Below are 18,173 nucleotides of genomic sequence, written 5' to 3'. Positions count from 1 at the left end.
AAGTTTTGAAAATGGATTAAACTTGCTTTTGCCTTTAAAAATTGGTTAATAATTCAAATGTTTAGTTAGAAAATAATCTAAAAACCATGATGTAACAAAGTTATGAGAAAAAAAACCTAAAAAAAATGGTTTAATTTTTTTTTTTAAAAATCAAATAGTTACCAAATAGGCCTAAACTGTATCAAAATGATTCAACTATATATAGTCAGGTTGCACAAGCAACAACTTGGTAATTAAGTTGATACGAACATGTTTGGAGAGTGATTTTACAATGATTAAAATCACACTCGTTATGCTCAAAACTAGCTAGCTAGAAAAGTACACTTTTATCCATACAAAATCAAATTTGATTGTGTGAAAATTGTGTTTTAAAAGTGTACATTTAAACACCAAATTAGTTTTAAAGGATTAAAATACATTTAAAAGTGATTTAAAACGAGTGAAAAATGATTTTAACCATTTCTAAATCTGAACATGAGTAAGTTGACCGAGTGGGTGATACCCAACTAAACTAAAGTCATCACGAAGGTATATAAGAGACAATAAACCACTTTTGTGCTAGTCGATCATAGCTCGATTATGTGACAAGTAATCAATTACTTTAGGTGTGTTGTCACTTAGTGAACAAGATGAGAAGTCAACGAACTTGAGTTAGAAGTGACTCATATGTATATCCTAACGTTCAACACAAATTTAATAGGGGTACACAAAATCAATCCAAGTATAGTTCAATTAATTAAAGGTATATGTTTTCGACCAAGAAGTTAGAGGACGGTCGAAATTTTCCAAAAAAACAAAAAAGAAAACACACAAAAAAGTCATGTTCAACGTTGGTATGCAAGCAACCGATGTGATATTCATACCAAATTTAAGCCTAAATGTATATATAATGGCAACACGCTTCATTTCTTATATAGACAACGTTGAAGAAGAAGTTTAGACTTGAAGCGATTTACATAATGAAATATGCCTGGTAAACGCCACACGGGTGTCCAAAGCTTCTTTGTTTTTGCAGGTAACCTCTCAAAACGCTCCACATCCGTACTACTTTGAATCGAATCGTTGCCTCTCACTTCCAACCATGTCGACGTGCTCGTGATCAACGCAACTATATCATGTTCGTCCAAAATCACCCAACAACAAATATACATGTCGTTCATAAGTTTAAAAATTAGTCAACAACATCACTAGCTATATTCTCATATATTTTTTTAATTAAAACAAATTTCAAACCATTTTTATTATTAATATTACTCATTATCTAAAAAGCTCCATATCATTTTATCTTATCACATACATCAGCAACAAAATCATTCACATAAAAGTCGAATAAAATCAAAACTCATGCAATTATATACGACGCATATTCTTTCATACTTTGTCCCATTAGATATGGCTTTTACCATTGCGGGAGGGAGAGAATTAATGTATAAATGTAGTAACGGTTAGAAAATCAAACCAATCCATCAAAATGACATGAAATTTAGAGAAGGGCTTTCCATGATTTTACATGGTATATCATGGGAATTTATGGGTCTCAACAGCCATAGTGATGGGGTTGAATTCCTTATGCAATAAAAGAAAATGAGAGTTACATAGAATATTTGAATTAACAAAACAAGGGGACCAAATGAAAATGGATCCCATTGAAGAAGAAAAATAGTGTGTTTTTTAATGAATACTTTGTTAAGGCATTTTACAAACCTTTAGAACCAGGAAGATCAATCCATTGCAATTGAATTTCGACTTCACCACATTCAACATTGCGCAAGCGTAGGCAAATGTTTTGAACAACTTTGCCATCTTCCAACACAATGGCACTCTCTTCGGCTAGGCAATTTTGCCTACTTGGTTGCACTCTTGACACTATTGTTCCACTTGGTAATCCTGACAAATCCATTTTCAATGCTTCGATGTATGGCGTGATATCGAACTCTGCATCACCCATTTTGTCGTCCATACTAAATGTGTCGTGGTCGTACACTGTCTATGATATTCAAAGTATCGATATAATTAAATTTAGTGTAACATATCCAGTTAAGCTTTTATAATTGGTATGGACTAAGTAAAAGTATGTATACCAGCTTGACCAAAGCATTGGGATCTGTAACAGATAGAGTAAGATCTTCGTTCCATTCTGGATTAATATCCTTCTTAATCACTCGAGTCTTCAATTTCTACCGACGAAAAAAATAAAATAGCAATTAGGAAGAGAACAAAAGAACATGCTATGTTGAAATTTGCAATAACATATAGTCTTATATTAAAATAACTATGTTAAAAACATAATATTAGTGTGCCATCTATAACAATTTCGTTTTTAATTTCTTATTTCTCTACTAATATTTTCTTTATTACTAAAAAATATATTTGAATTTTTCTTATTCCAAAAACAAAAACTACGACATTATTTACCATTAATTTGATTTTTTATTTTTGACAATTAAGTCTATCTATTATTTTTTATGTCTTGTTTAATTTTATGAGAATTTTCAAAATGAAAGTTAAACTTTAAAAATAAAAACAATAGTTTAAAAAAAACTATGTTTTTTAAAATTGGTTAAGAAATCGAATGTCTAGATATTAAATATGAAAATCATAAGTAATAAATTATAACAAAATAATCACAATTCTCAAAAAAAAAAAAAAAAAATCGAATATTTACTAAAGGATGCCTACATTTATTTCTTTTAGTTTCGATATTTAACTTGAATTTTATAAATATAAAAAATCAAATTATTATCAGAGCATACAATTTTCCTTCTCATTTTATAAAATTTGGGAATGTAAACTTTGTCTCTTTTGTTACAAGTTCATTCCTCCAACATGAGAAGAAATCTAGATATATCTCTCATCCATATAAAGAAATGGTCAAATATGTGCTATCCGATTGAATCATATTGTAATTAAAACATAATTAACTTAAAACCATGTTTCTATTTTTAATGTAAAATATTCAAATTTTCACATCTGCATTTCTTTAATATTGAATCCAAAGAAATAAAAAATAAAAAAATAATGTCAGAATTCAAACAATTATAACGATCAGAAAAAGAGAGAGAGATAAATATAATGTTAGATTTTTTTTTTTTTTTCTCTTTGAAAAAATATAAGGTTGAAATTTAGGCTTTATTTAAGATTAATGTAACTTTTAAAATAATTACTAACAACTGTACTTTTAAAAAATTAGTTGTGAAAATAAATAAAATAGTGTTTAATAAATTTCAGCTTAAAACATTTGATTTTAGATATAATAATTAAAATAGACTAATAATTAACTTTTTTTTAAATTTTTTGGTAATTTAAAATTTTAAATAATTGTTTATTATGATAAATTTTATTTGTTATAAGTTAATTTTTAAATATTAAAGAAAATAGCTTTGTTTAAGAAAAAAATCAATATGGTATATTTTTTTTAAAAAAAATGATGCATTTAATACATAAAAGAATAAAAAAATAAATTTGATTACGTGAGAAATAGATAAATATATAAAATAAATCTTAACGAGTAGAAATTAACTTATTTTTAAAAGTGATGCGATTATATTTAATTTAAAGGAATGACTTTTTGAGAGAGCTAACCAATATCAAACATAGTGTTAAACGAGAAGAATTAAATTAAAGTAATTAATTAACCTGTTTGGACATTTTAACAACAATGTAAGGATCGCTGCTGCGAACGTCGCGAACGGCGAGGTTGACGCCGCGAATGATCCGAATCCGAAGAAGACCCAATAAACTTTCCATTAATGACGACGAACAACGCCCTCCACCACCGCCACTGCTGCTCTCTGGACTTTTTGGTGAATCCCCCATCTCTCTCTCTCTTTATATAATATCAAATAATATAAAACTTTTCTCTCTCCCCTTCTCTTTTTTTGTTTTTTTGTTTTTTTAATTTCCAACTCAAATTATAAAACAAACTAGTTGAGAAGGTTTCCGGTCACCAGCTCGCCTTCAATTTTGTAGGAAACAAAAAAGAAAAAGAAAACCACTAATTCCCCTTTCTCCAAAATTTCCAATGATGGGGTTTTGTTTTTATTTTTACTGTTGTTGGGGAGAAAAATGAGAAAAAGAAAAAATTGAAGGTGAGGGGAGAGAGACGAGGTTGGGAGGGCTGGAGATGGAGAGTAAGTAGGTTTCAGATGACCGGGAGATCCGGTTGCCAGACTAGGAAATTATTGGATACCATTTATTTAAGGGTTGTTTTTTTGTGGAGCTTGACTCCAGCTTCATCAATTTTCAGCCGTAAATTTCTTTTTTTTCTTGGGCATTTTTTTTTTGTTTTGGTGTTTGTTTTGTTTTGTTTTTTAATGCCTATAGCGTTTTGCATGCATATCCAAGTTGTTCCAAATTTTATGGGTGATAATCTAAAAAGTAAGTCTTTTGTTTAATAATAATGTGTAATCGATCGTAGTTATTACGTGAGACCCCATCCTCTTTTTTACTAACACAATATTTATCCAAACGTAATCTATCAATGGTAAAGTAAAAGGTGGACTCCAGTTGATTTCACTTGTTGTTCTTTACCTATATTCCACAATCGTAATGAATTGTGGGGCCTACCTCCAAATTTGTAATCAAACACGAAATCTAATTGAGTAATTGAGGATATTCAGTCTAATTGTGTTTGAAAATTACATTGGACCCACTACCTATACTGTTACAGATATTATTACTATAACAGTATGAGAATTATGAATCTATCTCATTTTGTTACCTTTACCTCTACTTTTACTGTTACTATTATCGTTGTGGTCAAATAGTAATGGTATTAGTAAATTTAATAGATTTGTAATTCTAAGTAAATGCGAAAAAAAAATAATCCAATTACACTTGCGATTGATCTATCAATGGAATTTCATTATGGTTACCCCACTTTTCACTACGATTTGGTAAACATGGCCTCACTTTCATCATTTGTCCCCAATGAATTTTCTATCACAATTATATTAGAGTATAGTAAACACAATAATAATAATAATAATAATAATAATAATAATAATAATAAACTCATTCTATTTGCAATTGAGGCTTATTACAATTTATATATGAATGCAAACTCATTACGATTATGACAATTTTAATCATGAATCAGAAAATGTGACCCTGAATGTGTGGAATCCTACATAATCGAAAACATAAATACTAGAAATTTTAAATGATTGAGTTTGTTGATTTTTTTTTAAAAATAATGTTTTTTTAATATATAATGACAAAAATAGGGTTGGAGGGAAAGTATTCCCAAAAATAGGTTTTTAAATCGTGTACCGGGTACACGATTAGCTCTAAATCGTGTATCGATTACATGAGTCCCTGTCCATCTGGCACACGCAGTCTACCGTGGAAGTCATGCAGGGTTGACTGAGGAAATCGTGTACCCGGTATAGGATTACCTTAAGTCGTGTATCCGGTACACGACTTCCTCTCCATTAAATTACCGCCCGCCCCTTCTTCTTCCTCACCGAGACCTTCTGCCCTTCTTCTTCCTCACCGAGACCTTCAAACCGACCTTGCTCCAATTTTCTTTTTGCCTTCCGAAAATTCTGAAATCTTGCTTCTTTTGCTCGATTTTCCTCACCGAGTCCGAAATCTTGCTTCTTTCCTCACCAAGTCGATTTTCCTCACCGAGTCCGAAAATTCCAAAATCTTGCTTCTTTTGGTTGATTTACCCGGTACTTATATTTTTCATGTAATTGTATATTTTATGTATTTGTATTCCTTATGTATTTATATTTTTCATGTAATTGTATATTTTATGTACTTGTATTCTTTATGTACTTATAATTTTCTTGTAATTGTATATTTTATGTACTTGTATTCTTTATGTACTTATAATGAATTTATGTAATAAATTTATTTTATGTAATTGTATCTTTTTATGTACTTTTTATGTATCTTTTATGTCATGGATTTTATTATGTAATGTAATTTGAACTTTTTAGGTAATGGAGTCTGGTCCTTCTCATCCTGTACAATTGTACCAACAAAATACGCATCGTTCACAGACAGTATGAGATAGTTCTTCTACTGTAGTATTGAGTTGTCAGAGAAGGGAGGCGACTGCACAGCATACTATCCCATTTGATCACCGCATTATTCCATATGTTTAGCAGGCAGGTTTTCTTGGCGTTGCACAAATTGGTTTCATCCAGCTTGATTGGCACCTTATTACTGCTCTATTGTGCGCTGGAGACCAGAAACCCACATAGTTCACCTGCCTTATGGGGAGTGTACGATTACACTGTAGGATGTTGCCATACAATTGGAGTTACGAGTGGACGGGCAACCATTGACGGGTTCACTACAGTATGACTGGAAGAACGTTTGTGAAGAGCTCTTAGGCGTTCTACCGGAGGATCTGAAGGGATCAAGATTGAGTATCCCTTGGTTGGCATCTCAGTTTTCAGAATCACCTCCCGATGCTCACGACATCAGCGTACGTAGGTACGCACGAGCATACATCCTGCAGATTATTGGAGGATTTTTATTTAGTACAAGTCAAATACTCTGGTGCATCTCATGTTCCTCCCACTATTGTCTGATTTCGAGCACACTGGTACGTACTCGTGGGGTGGTGCATGTCTTGCATGGTTGTATAGAGAAATTTGTCGGGCTTCCAATGCACAAGCGTTGGAAATAGCAGGGCTACCGATACTATTACAAGTATGGGTTATGATCGATTTTCAATTATAGCACCATAAGTCCAACTACAGTCCCCAGATCATCGTCCATTTACTGCCAGGTATTATTTCATGTATATATTATTTCGTTACCATTTTATGTAAGAATATAAATTAATTGTATTTTTTATAATTTTAGATGGAGTGGTGTATTAGCTGCCTCTGAACAGTCAGCAAATATGTTGCTTGTGTATAGAAAAATATTCGACATGCTGATGCACAATCAGGTAGTAAATATGTATATAAATGAATATTTAAAACATTTTATATGTATACTTATTATTTTTTTTTGTCAGATTATTTGGACGTCATATACACAGATTTGGTCATTCTTACCTGATTATTGTCGTGATGGTGAAGACATCTGGTTGACCGTTAGCCCTCTTATATGCTTCCATATAGTAGAGTGGCATCATCTAGATCATGTGTTGAGACAGTTCGATATGCGACAAACGATACCTTCATTGTCCTATACACTCCCAGCACTACACCATATCGATTTAAGAGGTAAGCACGACCAAGACTAGCGTCGAATCCATGCGGAATATTTATCCTACTGATATGAACGATATGATCATTGTGCACAGGGAGAATTAACAAATGGGCCAGTTGTATCAGACGATTACTTTCCCTGGTACAATACAATCACAAGGTGATTTATCACACCTGACGGTGCTTACTATTACTGCATAGTGAGAGATTTAAAATCAGACATTTTCCATATATATGATATGGATATTATTTAATATTTATTTTTTTTATTGTACAGAATAATTTTATCGGCGATGTTCAACAATATTTAGTGCAGAACAACTTACCAGAATTGGTTCAATGTGTCAGCAAACATTGGTCAACATAGAAGGTATTATTCAACAAACAAGATGACTCAATGTTGCTGACACTGATCGAAGACGTATTCGATAATGACAATAGGGTGAACCTAATTTAGAGGAATACGAAGACAACTCCATGAGAGGTAAGGGCCAGGGGGGTCGTTTTTAAATCCCACATTGTATCATTTTCAAATTGTAAATTAAAGAACTAATTGTAAATATTCTTTAATATCATGGTATTCTTTTTTAATATGAATGCAAGATGTTTTCATTGTAGATTAAATATATAATTAAGTTTAATAATGAAGGAATTTGTTGACCTATTCATAAAGTTTTAATATTGTTGTACATCTACAATTTTTAAAAAAATAGTCAACAAACTTTTAAAAAAAAGAAAAAAAAATAAGCAAATCGTGGACCTGGTCCACGAGTTTCCGTCTGACCGGTCAACCAGTCAGCCGACGTGGTACTGACTATCAAGGAAGAACAAATTGCCTCGTCAGCAGATGACAATGAGCCATGTAGAAGCTGATATGAATGCTCTTGCTGGTGTATATGCTCTCACTGTTGTGTATGCTCTCGCTGTTGTATATGCTCTCGCTAGTATCGCTGGTGTTGCTGGTGTGTATGCTATCGCTGGTATCGCTGGTGTCACTGATGTGTATGCTCTCGCTGGTGCCGCTGGTGTGTATGCTCTCGCTGGTATCACTGGTGTGTATGCTCTCGCTGGTCTTGTTGGTGTGTATACTCTCGTTGATGCTAATGTATATGCTATCCTAACAACCTCTGCCATATAATTATTCTCTACCAGCTGTACAGAAGATTCGTTAGTTATTTTTTGTCCTTATTCTAAAACCTAATTGTATTTATCTATACATCACTACCCTGTATTAAATGTGGGGAAAAGATTTAATATACGAAATCAAATATATTGAAAAGGGAAGAGAAATTGCTCTCCCAGATCTTCATCTTCTGCTACAACTTTTTCTTCTTCAATCTTAGCTCATACAGCTGCTCGACTTGGTATCAGAGCACTAGGTAAGCTATGGAAAATTAACCTTCTACAAACTTTTTCTCACCTATTTTTTTTGGAGCTGTCAGCAGTGGAATCATCATAGGTCCTCCCCTAAATCAACTTCTCAACCAATTGACATCCATCAAAATGGATAGGTCGAACTTCTTGCTTTGGCAGAATTTTGCGTGGCCAATTCTAAGAAGCTACAGATTGGAAGGTTATCTAACTAGGGAAACTCCTTGCCCAGATCGTTTTATTCAAGTTCCAACCAGTGGTCGATCCGGTGAAAGCTCTAGTGCAGATCCAACCACTGTCTCAGTCCCTGATGTCGAAATGCGATCAAATCCAGCTTTTGATGCTTGGATAGCAGTGGATCAGCTTCTTTTGGGCTAGCTTTATAACTCAATGAACCAGAAGATAGCAACACAAGTGATGGGTTTTCAAACTTCCAAAGAACTCTGGGAAACAATCCAAGAGTTGGTTGGAGTCCAATCCAGAACTAAAACAGATTACCTCAAAAGAATGTTTCAGCAAACTCGCAAAGGCGCATTGAAAATGAGTGAGTACCTTGCTATGATGAAACGTTTTCCTGATGGTCTTGCCCTTGCAGGTTCCCCTGTCTCCTCATCTGATCTGACTTCACAAGTGTTAGCTGGTCTTGATGAAGAGTATAACTCAGTTGTAGTAGAAATCCAAAGCAAAGGAATAACACGTTAGTCTGATCTGCAATCTGACCTGCTATCATATGAGAAATGGCTTGATTATCAACTTACTGTCAAGATAAGAATTACCGGAATAGCTAATATCTCACTCTCACCCAGCCCACCCTCAGCCAACATTGTGCATAATCAGTTCAATCCTTCAGCACACACCCCTCGAAACTCTTCTAGATATACACAACCACCAAATTTTAGGGGTGGAGGAGGTGGCAATAGGGGCCGTGGTCGTTGGAATAATGCATCCACAACTAGACCAACCTGCCAAACTTGTGGAAAACTTGGGCATACAGTTGATGTTTGCTACTTTAGATACAACAAGGAGTTCAACAACTCCAGAAAAACTCACAACCGTATTGAATCTACTCAACTCCCACCAAATTGATGTCAAGAACAGAACACCTCTGTTCTTCTTACTCCTTCAGTTGTAGCTTCACCTGAGTCAGTTACTGACCCCAACTGGTATGTAGACAGTGGGGCCATCCTCACACATCACCAGCAATCCAGGCTTCCTCCAATCCTCATCTGCCTATACAGGTAATGAAAAAGTAGTGGTTGGAAATGGTAAATCCGTTCCTATATCTCACTATGGACATACAAATATACCTACTAGTTCTGGTATTCTGTCATTATTAAATATTCTTTATGTGCCTGTCATAGCTAAGAACTTGGTAAGTGTATCCAAACTTGCCAAAGACAACAATATAGTGGTTGAATTTCATGCTGACTTTTGTGTGGTCAAGGACAAGGAGTCGGGAGTACCAATCCTGAAAGACCAGCTTAAAGATGGGCTATACCAACTGGAGGATGTCAACTAGACTATAAATAATGCACCTCTTACTTCAAGATTGTCAGATGCTCGCTTGACTGCTCCACCCAAAGAGTTCTCACGTCAATCTGCTTTTCAAACCAGCAGGACAGTAACCATAATGCTTCTCCACAAGCAACTTGGCCATCCATCCCCTAAAGTTTTGTCAAAAGTAATTAGTGGATGTAACTTACAAATTACTGATAATGAGAAGTCATTTTGTGAAGCTTGTTAGTTTGGAAATTTTCATGACTTACCTTTTTCTGACTTTCTTTCCCATGCAAGCACACCTTTTGAACTAGTGCATACTAATCTATGGGGGCCATCCCCAATGCTTTCTACGGATGGATATAGATACTATGTGTTGTTTGTTGATGACTGTAGTCGATTTACTTGGCTATATTCGTTAAAACAGAAAAGTGATACTGCAATTGCCTTTAGACACTTTCAAGCCTTTGTTCTTAATCAATTCAATAAATCCATTCACATGTTGCAAATGGAGGGTGAGAGTGAGTACAAAGCAGTGGCACATTTATGTGATCAGCTTGGAATTCAAATAATGGTCTCCTACCCCTACACTTCAGCACAAAATGGTCGAGTTGAACGTAAACATCGCCATGTTGTTGAAACTGGTCTTACTCTCTTAGCACAGGCTAAGATGCCACTGCACCTATGGTGGTATGCCTTTCAAACTGTTGTTTATCTTATTAACTCTCTTCCCTCTCCTATCCTTCAGGGTCACAGTCCCATGAAAGTGTTACTTGGAAGCAAATTGGACCTGCTATCTTTAAGAGTTTTTGGGTGTGCGTGCTATCCACACCTTCGTCCATACCAACACCATAAGTTTGCCTTTCACAGCAGCAAATGTGTCTATCTTGGCCCTTCCTCAATACACAAAGGTCACAGATGTATTACTGAGGATGGGAAGGTCATCATCTCTCGCCATGTCGTATTTAATGAAGACGAATTTCCATTCCAAACAGGCTTTGCTAACCTTCAAATCTCTACTCCCACAAATATAGCTCCATCAATCTCCACATGGTTCTCTTCACCTCATATCCATTCATCCTCTCCACAACCCTCACCTGAAAAAAAATCCCTCTATCCAACCTCAATCTCCTCATACTTTTCCTATACCCCACAAGTTCACCTTCCTCACATCCTAGCCCATTACTGTCTCCCTCAACTACTTCTCAATCCCCTACAGTGTCACCTTTAACAACATCTCTACCCTCCCCTCCACAGCAATCCCTACAACCTACCACTCAACCCCTCATTGGCACTCATCCAATGATCACCAGATGGAAGGCTGGTATTTTCAAACCTAAGGCTTGGGTTGCTGAACGCATTGAAGACCTTACTCAGAGTGAACCAACTTCAATCTCTCAGGCTCTTACAGCTCCACAGTGGAAAGAAGCTATGAATGAAGAACTTGCTGCACTGCAACATACAAATACCTGGTCACTGGTACCTCCTTCATCTGATCAAACTGTTGTTGGTTGCAAATGGACCTATCATATTAAACATGATGCTCAAGGCCTTGTTCAACGGTATAAGGCACGCCTTGTTGCCAAAAGGTTTCATCAACACCCTGGCTTTGACTATTTTGATACATTTAGTCCTGTTGTTAAGATGTCTACTATTAGAATTGTACTTGCTTTGGCAGTGTCTCATCACTGGCCACTTCGCCAAATTAACTTCAATAATGCCTTTCTCAACGGCAAGCTGAAGGAGACTGTCTACATGTCTCAACCCCTGGGCTTTGAAAGCGAAACTCACCCACATTACGTTTGTAAGCTTAATAGAGCTCTCTATTGTCTCAAGCAAGCTTCTCGTGCGTGGAATGATGAGCTCAAAGCATCTCTTTGTCAACTCGGCTTCAAAGTAAGCTCTCTAGACACTTCTCTATATTATATGCGTACCTCATCCTCCATCACTCTGTTGTTAGTCTATGTAGATAATTTGATACTCACCGGTAGTGATCCAACTCACATCGTTCATCTTGCTGCCCGACTGCATACACAGTTCTCTCTCAAAGATCTAGGACAACTCAGCAAATTTCTTGGTGTCCAAATCTCTTATACACCCTCTGACCTACATCTGCATTAAGCTCAATACATAACTGAGCTTCTCTCTAAACTAAACCTCAACCATATGAAACCTTGTCCAACCCCTGCAGTACCTGGCACCTCTCTATCCTTGAGCATTGTAACACCCCTCTATGACCCATTTCTATATCGTAGCACGGTTGGTGCTCTCCAATATCTCAGTAATACAAGACCGGACATTGCTTTCATTGTTAATAAGCTTAGCCAATTCCTCAAAGCTCCTACTGATATTCACTAGTCAGCTATCAAACGTATGCTTAGATATCTTGCAGAGACTCTCCACTTTGGCCTAACCATCAACTGTGATACTTACCTCAATTTAACAGCCTACTCTGATGCAGATTGGGCCTCAAGTATTGATGATCGAAAATCTACAGCTGCTTATTGCCTCTATCTTGGATCGACTCTCGATTCTTAGTCATCTAAGAAACAAATGACAGTGGCTCGTTCCAGTACTGAGTCCGAGTATCGAGCTATTTCTCATGCTGCAACCGAGATCATTTGGGTGAAAAATCTATTAGCCGAGATTGGTTTCTCTCTAAAGGGTATACCTGTTCTCTGGTGTGACAACATGAGTGCTAGTGTCTTAGCTGTCAATCCTGTCTTTCACGCACGAACTAAGCATATTGAAATAGATGTGCACTTCATCCGTGACCTTGTCCTTCAAGATCAACTTCATGTTAGATATGTACCCTCTGCAGAACAATTGGTGGATTGCCTAACTAAGCCTTTACCCCTTGATACATTTGTCTACCTTCGAAGCAAGCTCGGACTAAAGGACTTACCCTCTCGCTTGAGGAGGATGTCAAGAAAGAACAAATTGACTCGTCAACAGATGACAAGGAGCCATGTAGAAGCTGATATGAATGCTCTCGCTGGTATCGCTGGTGTGTATGTTATCGCTGGTGTCACTGGTGTGTATGCTCTCGCTGGTATCGTTGGTGTGTATGCTATCGATGGTGTCGCTGGTGTGTATGCTCTCGCTGGTGTCGCTGGTGTGTATGCTCTCGTTGGTATCACTGGTGTGTATGCTCTCGCTAGTGTCGCTATTTTAGTATTTTGATTGTTGTCTAATATAATTTAAATTTATATAACGTGCAGTTTGGTATTTATAAAGTCCATGTTATATTTGTATATCAATTTTACTTTATAATAACTTAATGTGTTATTTTGTACAATAAATTAATTGATATATTAGTTTGAGGATTTTATAAAATATAAAATACTGATTCAATTTTAACTCAATTTTATTTTTGATCAAAAGAATACCATTGAAAATAATTGATGCTATTTTAGTGTATGTACATTAATTTATTTTTAAATACAGTTGTGAAATAACTGCCATGGATAGATTAAAAATAAAAAGTAAATGATTGAAAAATGATTGGCAGGATGTCCTTGACGTGGGAATTTTAGAAATCAATAATTCAAAAGAGCAGCCAAAATTGATAAGATGGATAGGCATCTTATATTACTCCAAACAAACATCATATTCAATAAGAGTCTTGGATCCCCACAAAATAAATAATCCCTTAAAAGACGGAAGATTTAAATCACATACCTCTTAATCGCTAATCTATTAGGAACCAAAGTAGTATGGGATGTCTTTGTCTCACATTGGTTAGAATAGGATATCTTTGTCCCATCCTAATAGTTAACTTTTGGGGTGTGGTTCTCCAAGATACTTAAGTACCTATCAATGGAATTAGACTTGTTTTATTAAGAAAAAAAATGCGTCGATGCGTCTTAGGTGTTAGACTTGTTTTATCAATGGTATTAGACTTGTTTATTAAAATAGTCATGAAATAGGTTGTGTACATTATTAAAATGTGATTCACAAAGATGTATGCATCAAATATTGCTTCTTTTTTTTTTTTGTCAATACTCTTTTTTTTTCCTTTTATTTTTCAATAATTATTGTTATTTATTAAAATAGTCGTAAAATAGGTTGTGTGTATGTGTGCCTGCGCGTGTGCGCATGTGTGTGATTAAAATGTAATATGTATAAAGATGAATGCTTCTAGAGATGCACCAAATATTGCTTCTTTTTTTTTTTTTCAATGGTCTTTTTTCGCTTTATTTTTTCAATAATTATTGTTATTGCTATTTATTAAAATCGTCGTAAAATGGGTTTTTTAAAGTAAGATTATGGTTTTAATTTTGATGTTCTTTTTTTTTGTATATTGCTTTGAGAACAAAAAAAAAAAAAAAATCTTTCAGAAAAAGAAAAACCAAAGTTTAGATGTTAAATTTAGCTAAATGAACCAATAGAATAAATACAACATCTGATTGGAATTTTTTACTAAATACTTAAAAAGAAAACCAACATTTTAAATCTATTTATATTTTCAACAATTTAAACTAACAATTGGATCCACATTGTCAAAGGCGAGTATAGTTCGACTAGTAGTATCATGGGTTAGAAATTTAAGAGATATATAGTTCAAATTCACTTTCCCTAATTAACAATGGGATCCAAATTGACTGCCACATTAAACAGCGAGAATGCAACAAAATTCGATGAAAACTATTCCAACCAAATAATGGGTAATTGATATGTATTCCTCTCTAATGTAAAATAGTTAGGAATCTATATATAGCTTTTGCATATTTGAAGTGAATTGAAGAGTGATTTTTTATAGGGATGATAGTCAGTTCGATATTGTCGGTTTTGAGGTCAACCAAGAACCACATGAAACAAATTAGTTTTACAAAGAAGAGATCCAAACCAATGTCCAATAAAGAACAAAATCATTGGACTGGTGTTATTTGGATCGGTTTATTATCGGTTTGGTTCTCGATTTTTGGCATTTTTCTTTTTTCTTTTTTTTTCCCAATTTTTGTTTTTATTATCACTTTGTTTTAATTGGTCATTTTTGCTAATTTAAAATTAAAGTTGGGTCTATCTTTTTCTTAATTGAAATTTGACATTTTTTTTCTTGGCATTTTTCTAAATAAAAAACATACAAGCTCCATAATAATTGGTTTTTCTTTTTCTAAACAACAAATATACATACACCACAATATTTTTAAGGGTATATATGTGTGTATATATATATATATATATCATTTGATCGATTTGGTTTTTCTAATAAAAAATCGATCCGAACCAATACTTTTTTATTTTCTCAAAACAAACCAAGATGTCCAATTTTATACTAAAAAGACTAAACCAAACCAAGCCAATGGATCGATTTGGATTGGTTTAGTTTTCATTGAATTTTCTTGCATTGTTTAAACAACGTTATAAAGTAAGAGTGACTTATTTCTTGGTCTGATCTTATGCCAACTCATTACATAGGATGCCCTCACTCCTCATGTCAATACATGAATGAATCAGGATCACTTCGTTTGTAGCACCTTACAACATATTGTAACAACTACAGAGTGGGTTGCATCTAATAATGTTACCAGAATAAAGCACCTAACCTTATTCGTATACCATAGACCGTTTCGGCTATTTACTCAAACTTGATACATAAAGTTCAAGTATTCATATAATAGTCATGGATCTTAGTTTATTGGATTTAGTCTTTACAAGAATATTGTCATCGCTTAAAGTCATTGTTTATGATATTATATCAAAAAATTTCTTGAAATTGTATAGATGCTTTGAACTCCTTTTCATAAAAGAAGCTTTTCATTTTTACTCATCTCATATGTAATAACCAATGTATTAAGATTCTTCTATAAAAACTAGGTAGAAAATTGACTCATAGTCTATTTTCACCCAAAAGCTCCAGCATGGGTTTTCATATGATGCTAAGAGTCTTATTTTGAAGATCTACATCTCCAAATACTACACTTTCAAGTTTTCTTTTGATAGACCCCTACATATCCTATGAGGTAACCCCATCAATGAAAATCTACAAAAAGCTGATTGAGATTAATTACAGTACTTCATCTCATAATTATGACTTCAATATCGTTTATCAACTTCTTTCAATACTTGTCATCTAGTATGAAAACTTTGACTTCTAATAAGTCATAACATAGGTTGAGTCACCACATGGCTCTCCCACTACTGAAAGATTTGTAAGTGCTCTCCCATTATTGAAAGATTCATAAGTTGTCATTTTGTCATCTTATATGACAATAAAGACTTCAGGTAAGCCTTGTCATAAAGATCGAGTTATCTATTACTTGGTGTTACTTGAAATAAATTCATCAACACAATTTGCACCCTTCAACTTTTCAAATAAATCAGTATTTGTCACACAAACACATCATTCTACTTTGGAAAGTTCAAAGAAATACTTAGGTATCTTTTGAACATTACTTTCAGTAAGGGTTTGTTTTGACACAAGTGTCTCAACTTATTCAAAACTTGAAATATCACAAACAAGTTTTATAACACTTCCATTATACAACAATGTTTTACAAACATGTTGGTAGAAATAACATTCAAAACAATGCAATTTATATTGCATTACCTTAATGAAGTCAGACATCAGTGTAATTTAAAAACATTAAGACTTGGTTCAACAGAGAACTTAAAATGTACTAAGTTGAATAAGGTCATATTTCTTCTGCAGCAAAAGGTCACACAAATTATACTGAATGCTCAAAGTGAGATCTCATCTTATCTTTGTCACTTAGGCTTAGTACATCAAATATATGGTACTATTTATGATCAAATAATAATGTCACAATACGTTTACCTAAGTGGTATAACATTAGTCTAATTTCTTTTGAACATTTAAAAAAAAATAAGATCTAAGTTGGGTTGGAACAGGATCTAAGTTGGGTTGGAACAGGATACATTTATTCATAAATACTCATCAATCATATTAAATGGATTATCTATAAATCAGACTTATGCTTTCTAACATAGGACCACTTGGGTCAAAGAAAGAAAGTCGAACATTAGCTAGATAACTTTTCTAACAAGGTATAATGACACACTTGCATGAGAAGTAAGGCTTTTGACAGGTAATAATAATTAACTCTAACTCCTAGAGAATTACCCATAACCGTCATTTCTAAAAACCAAAGTCATGTATCCTTCATGAGAAGAAAATTTGTCTTTATTTTTAGATTCATTAATCCTTACACTATCACAGTTGAGTAGTAAATGTGTTAACCAACACACAAAAATGTATATATTTGATGTTGAACATATTTTCAAAACAACTTTTGAAAACATGTCTAATTACCAAAACTATTCATATGTTATGAAATATTTTAGTAATTTTTCTTAGAGAAATTGAATGTCTTTCATGGTGATAAAAGCACCATATTCAGTATTAATAAACATCATTACATTTTAAGTACAAAAATGCATTTAACTAAAGCTGAACATGTTTTCAAAAACGACTTTTGAAAAAACATGCCTTATCACTAACTATTTATATACTATGAAATATTTAGCAATGAAGTTTGGAGAAGTGGAATTTCTCTTATGGTGATAAAAGCACCACATTCAGCAAAATTAAATAACATTTAATGCCTCCCATTACTTTAACAGAGATGCGTATCATGTTGCCAATTAGTAGAACTATTCCACTCATATAAGTATTCACTAAGATCTACAATCTAATTGTAATGGAAAAAAATTCTAGGAGTGAATCATTATTCAGCTATCAAGGCGTGGATTATATTCCCCACTATGAACTTAGTAAATTAGATTTACTTGTTCTAGTTTTTCTTCTTTTTGAGACATTTCCAAAATCCCTCAACAATTGATATCCCAAACTAATTAGGAAACTTTTTCCTCGTTAGCTCTAGTCTTTATAATTTTCTTGGAACCCCGATGATACTTAACTTTGTAGATCAATTAACTTCCCATGAAATGGCAACAATTATTTTAAGAACATTTCCCAAATTAAAAGATAAAATTACACTACTATAATGTGTTGATAAAAATTTCAATGTAATATATTCATCAAAATCTTTGACTTATATCGGTAATTAAAACTTTTAGAGAAATAGACATAAATTTGAATTGTATAAAATATGTTAATCGATTATATGCAATCTATATCAATTCTAAATCAATAAAGAAATTTAA

At 33.7% G+C, this 18,173-nt stretch overlaps 1 protein-coding gene across 1 annotated transcript; it reads right to left on the bottom strand.

Annotated features, from left to right (window-relative positions):
• Positions 1-881: 881 nt before the first annotated feature.
• On the bottom strand, positions 882-4,094 carry LOC120083511 (protein C2-DOMAIN ABA-RELATED 4-like). The gene is made up of 4 exons (XM_039039286.1): positions 3,637-4,094; positions 2,082-2,177; positions 1,705-1,987; positions 882-1,108 (listed from the first exon to the last, which is right to left on the bottom strand). The coding sequence occupies exons 1-4, from the start codon at positions 3,814-3,816 to the stop codon at positions 903-905; spliced, it is 765 nt and encodes a 254-aa protein (XP_038895214.1). The 5' UTR covers positions 3,817-4,094; the 3' UTR covers positions 882-902.
• Positions 4,095-18,173: the final 14,079 nt, after the last annotated feature.

Source organism: Benincasa hispida, chromosome 8 (genome assembly GCF_009727055.1).
Source record: "Benincasa hispida cultivar B227 chromosome 8, ASM972705v1, whole genome shotgun sequence".
In the NCBI taxonomy this organism is placed as follows: domain Eukaryota; kingdom Viridiplantae; phylum Streptophyta; class Magnoliopsida; order Cucurbitales; family Cucurbitaceae; genus Benincasa; species Benincasa hispida.
Note: the sequence above shows the minus strand (reverse complement) of the source record. Positions and strands in the feature narration are given on the sequence as shown.

Bases quoted from the DNA above. Each gene is read 5' to 3' on its own strand.
- LOC120083511 (XM_039039286.1), bottom strand. From the start codon at position 3,816: ATGGGGGATTCACCAAAAAGTCCAGAGAGCAGCAGTGGCGGTGGTGGA. The intron at 2,178-3,636 runs GTTAATTAATTA...TTTCGTCGGTAG, and splicing joins TTGTTAAAATGTCCAAACAG to AAATTGAAGACTCGAGTGAT. The intron at 1,109-1,704 runs GTTTGTAAAATG...AACATGATATAG, and splicing joins TGATCTTCCTGGTTCTAAAG to TTGCGTTGATCACGAGCACG.